The sequence below is a fragment of the Strigops habroptila genome, unplaced genomic scaffold (assembly GCF_004027225.2).
Source record: "Strigops habroptila isolate Jane unplaced genomic scaffold, bStrHab1.2.pri NW_022045606.1_ctg1, whole genome shotgun sequence".
Taxonomy (NCBI): Eukaryota; Metazoa; Chordata; class Aves; order Psittaciformes; family Psittacidae; genus Strigops; species Strigops habroptila.
The window spans coordinates 1-3,511 of NW_022651087.1; the positions used below are offsets into that span (position 1 = coordinate 1).

Here is a 3,511-nt window from a genome sequence, read left to right on the forward strand (position 1 = left end):
CCACCTATGGCTCCCACCCCCTATCTATGGTTCCCACCCCCATCTATGGGTCCTGCCCTATTTGTGTGGATCCCGCCCCATAAGTGTGGCTCCCGCTATGGGGGTCTTTACACATCCCACCCCACAAGTGTGGGTCCCACCCCATAAGTGTGGGTCCGGCCCCATGGCTGACCGGCGCCGCCGTCGCGGAAGCCCGCCACGTGCAGGCTGTACCCGTCCTCCTCGGCGCTGACGGCGCGCGGGGACAGCGCGAAGGAGCCGTACGTGGCGGCGGCAGAGTTGTTCTCGAAGTCCTCGAGCTCCACCCGCAGCTCGTACGGGGCCTGCAGCGTCAGCAGGTGCAGCGTCTGCAGCCCTGGGGGTTATGGGGCAGCTATGGGGCAGCTATGGGGCACAGCGGGGCGATGGGGTGGGATATGGGCTGGGATATGGGGCACACCCGCAGCTCGTACGGGGCCTGCAGCGTCAGCAGGTGCAGCGTCTGCAGCCCTGGGGGGCAGGATGTGGGGCAGCTATGGGGTGGGATATGGGCTGGGATATGGGGCACACCCGCAGCTCATACGGGGCCTGCAGCGTCAGCAGGTGCAGCGTCTGCAGCCCTGGGGGGTTATGGGGCAGCTATGGGGCAGCTGTGGGGCAGCTATGGGGCACAGCGGGTCTATGGGGTGGGATATGGGCTGGGATATGGGGGTGGGATGCCCCCTGTGGACCACTTATGGATCTCTATGGGTCCCTATGGTCTCTATGGGTCCCTATGGTCTCTATGGGTTCCTATGGATCTCTATGGAGTCTCTATAGTCTCTATAGGTCCCTATGGGTCTCTGTGGGTCCGTATGGGTCTCTAGGAGTTCTTATGGTTTCTATGGGTCTCTACGGGTGTCTATAGGTTTCTATGGGTGTCTATGGGGTCTCTATGGTGTCTATGTGCCTCTGTGGGTCTCTATGTATCTCTATGGGTTTCTATAGGTCTCTATGGATCCCTATGTATGTCTATGGGTCCCTATAGTCTGTATGGGTCCCTATGATGTTTATGTGTCTATATAGTCTTTTTAGGTCTCTATAGGTGTCTATAGGTCTCTATGGGTGTGTATAGCTGTCTATGGGTCCCTGTGGTCTCTATTTGTTCTTATGGTCTCTATGTGTCCCTATGGGTGGCTGTGGGTCTCTATGGGTGGCTGTGGGTGGCTGTGGGTCCCGCTATGGGTCCTTATGGGTCGCCGTGGGTCCCACTATGGGTCTCTATGGGTGGCTGTGGGTCCCTATGGGTTGCTGTGGGTCCCGCTATGGGTCCCTATGGGTGGCTGTGGGTCTCTATGGGTTGCTGTGGGTCCCGCTATGGGTCCCTATGGGTGGCCGTGGGTCTCTATGGGTTGCTGTGGGTCCCGCTATGGGTCCCTATGGGTGGCCGTGGGTCGCGCGGTGGGTCGCTGCGCTCACCGAGCCAGTACTCGCCGTCGGCCCGGCCGAAGCCGCGCCGGTAGTCGTTCCAGCCGCGGAAGAAGCTCACGGAGCCGTTGAACCTCTTCTGGAACACCTGCAACGCGGGCACCCATGGGTGCTGGGGGGCCCAGGGGGGGTATGGGGGGTGTGGGTGCTGGGGGGGCGTGGGGGGGATGGGGCCCAGGGGGGGTATGGGGCCCATGGGTGCTGGGGGGCGTGGGGGGGATGGGGGGCATGGGTGCTGGGGGGGGTCCATGGGTGCTGTGGGGCACCCATGGGTGCAGTGGGGGGGCACCCATGGGCGCTGGGGGGCAGGTACCGTCCACACGTGGCCCTCGGTGCTCATGTCGCAGTAGACGGGGACGGGGGCCCCGTCGCGCCCCCCCGGGTAGATGAGGTGGACGCCGTCGCTGCGGGAGCCGCCGGCGTGGACGTCGTGACAGTCGCGGGGGGCCAGCGGCGGGCAGAAGGGGGGCGCTGCCAGCAGGGACACACCCACGTCGCGATATAGCCGTGTCGCGATATAGCCGTGTCGCAATATACCCATGTCGCAATATACCCATGTTGCGATATACCCATGTCGCAATACTCCCAGATCCCCGTGTCGCGATATGCCCATGTTGCGATATGCCCATGTCGTGATATACCCATACCACGATACTCCCATGTCCAAATATACCCATGTCACGATATACCCAGATGTCCATGTCACGATATACGCATGTCAAGATATAACCGTGTCGTGATATATCGATGTCACGATACACCCGTATCACTGTGTTGCAATATACCCATATCTCCATGTCACGATATCCTCATGTCACCATGACCCCATGTCACAATATACCCCTCTCGCTGTGTTGCGATATACCCGTATCCTCACGTTGCGATACAACCATGTCCCAATATCCCCATATCGCCATGTCCCCGTGTCCCCATGTCGCAATATATGTATGTCACGATATCCCCATGTCCCCATATCCCCATGTTCCCATATCGCCATGCCCCTGTGTCCCTATGTCGCAATATCCCCATGTCACGTTATCTCCATGTCGCGATACCCCCATGTCGCGATCCCCCCCCCCCCCGTGGCGTTCCCCGGGGCTCACCGTGGGGGTCAATGGGCTGCCCCTGCCCCAGCGCCACCAGTCCCACCAGCACGGCCAGACCCAGCGCCTGCGGGGCCAGACGGGGCCATAGGGGGCCAGATGGGGGGTATGGGGGGGTATGGGGCGCTATGGGGCCATGGAGGGAGCATACGGGGGGGGAGGGGACACTTGGGGGCTCATATAGGGGCTGTATGGGGGGGGTGAGGAGCCATATGTGGGGCTATGGGGCCATATAGGGGCCATAGAGCAGGGGAGCTATGGGGCCATATAGAGGGAGTTATGGGGCATGGGGGGGCTATTGGAGCATATAGGAGCTATATGGGGGGGGGAACAGGGGCCATATGTGGGGCTCAGAGGATGTGGGGGGTTCCGGAGTGGCTCCAAGGCCATATAGGGTCCATATAGGGGCTATGGGGCCATATAGGGGCTACATCGGGGGCTATGGGGCCATATAGGGGCTATATCAGGGGCTATGGGGCCATATAGGGGCTATATCGGGGGCTATGGGGCCGTATAGGGGCTATATCGGGGGCTATGGGGCCATATAGGGGCTATATCGGGGGCTATGGGGCCATATAGGGGCTATATCGGGGGCTATGGGGCCATATAGGGGCTATATCGGGGGCTATGGGGCTGAATAGGGCAGGTTATGGAGCATGGAGGTATGTGGGGAGGGGCTTGTGGGGCTCTATAGGATCCCTATAGGGGCTGTATAAGGGGGCTGAGGGGTATATGGGGGGGATTAGAGGCTATGGGGGGGGGCTGAGGGCCCTATGGGGGGGGTAAGGACCCTATAGGGCCCTATGGGGGGGTGGGGTCCCGGTTACCTCCATGGCGGCCGGAGCTGCTGTGGATGGAGCGGGAAGGGGCCCCTATAGGGGTGTCGGGAACAATGGGGGCCCCTATAGGGGGAAATAGCCTTAACCCCGCCCCTTTATAGGGGAAGGAGGCTGAGCCCGGCC

The 3,511-nt window shown here is 61.1% G+C and overlaps 1 protein-coding gene across 1 annotated transcript; it reads right to left on the reverse strand.

Moving 5' to 3' along the window:
• Positions 1-92: 92 nt before the first annotated feature.
• LOC115603063 (microfibril-associated glycoprotein 4-like) lies at positions 93-3,511 on the reverse strand. Its single transcript, XM_030474608.1, has 5 exons — positions 3,377-3,511; positions 2,550-2,616; positions 1,760-1,917; positions 1,438-1,534; positions 93-355 (listed from the first exon to the last, which is right to left on the reverse strand). Exons 1-5 carry the CDS (start codon positions 3,380-3,382, stop codon positions 108-110), a joined length of 576 nt encoding a protein of 191 aa, XP_030330468.1. The 5' UTR covers positions 3,383-3,511; the 3' UTR covers positions 93-107.

Bases quoted from the DNA above. Each gene is read 5' to 3' on its own strand.
- LOC115603063 (XM_030474608.1), bottom strand. The intron at 1,918-2,549 runs GTGAGCCCCGGG...CCCTGCTGGCAG, and splicing joins GCAGCCCATTGACCCCCACG to CGCCCCCCTTCTGCCCGCCG. The intron at 1,535-1,759 runs GTACCTGCCCCC...CCCGCGTTGCAG, and splicing joins CCGAGGGCCACGTGTGGACG to GTGTTCCAGAAGAGGTTCAA.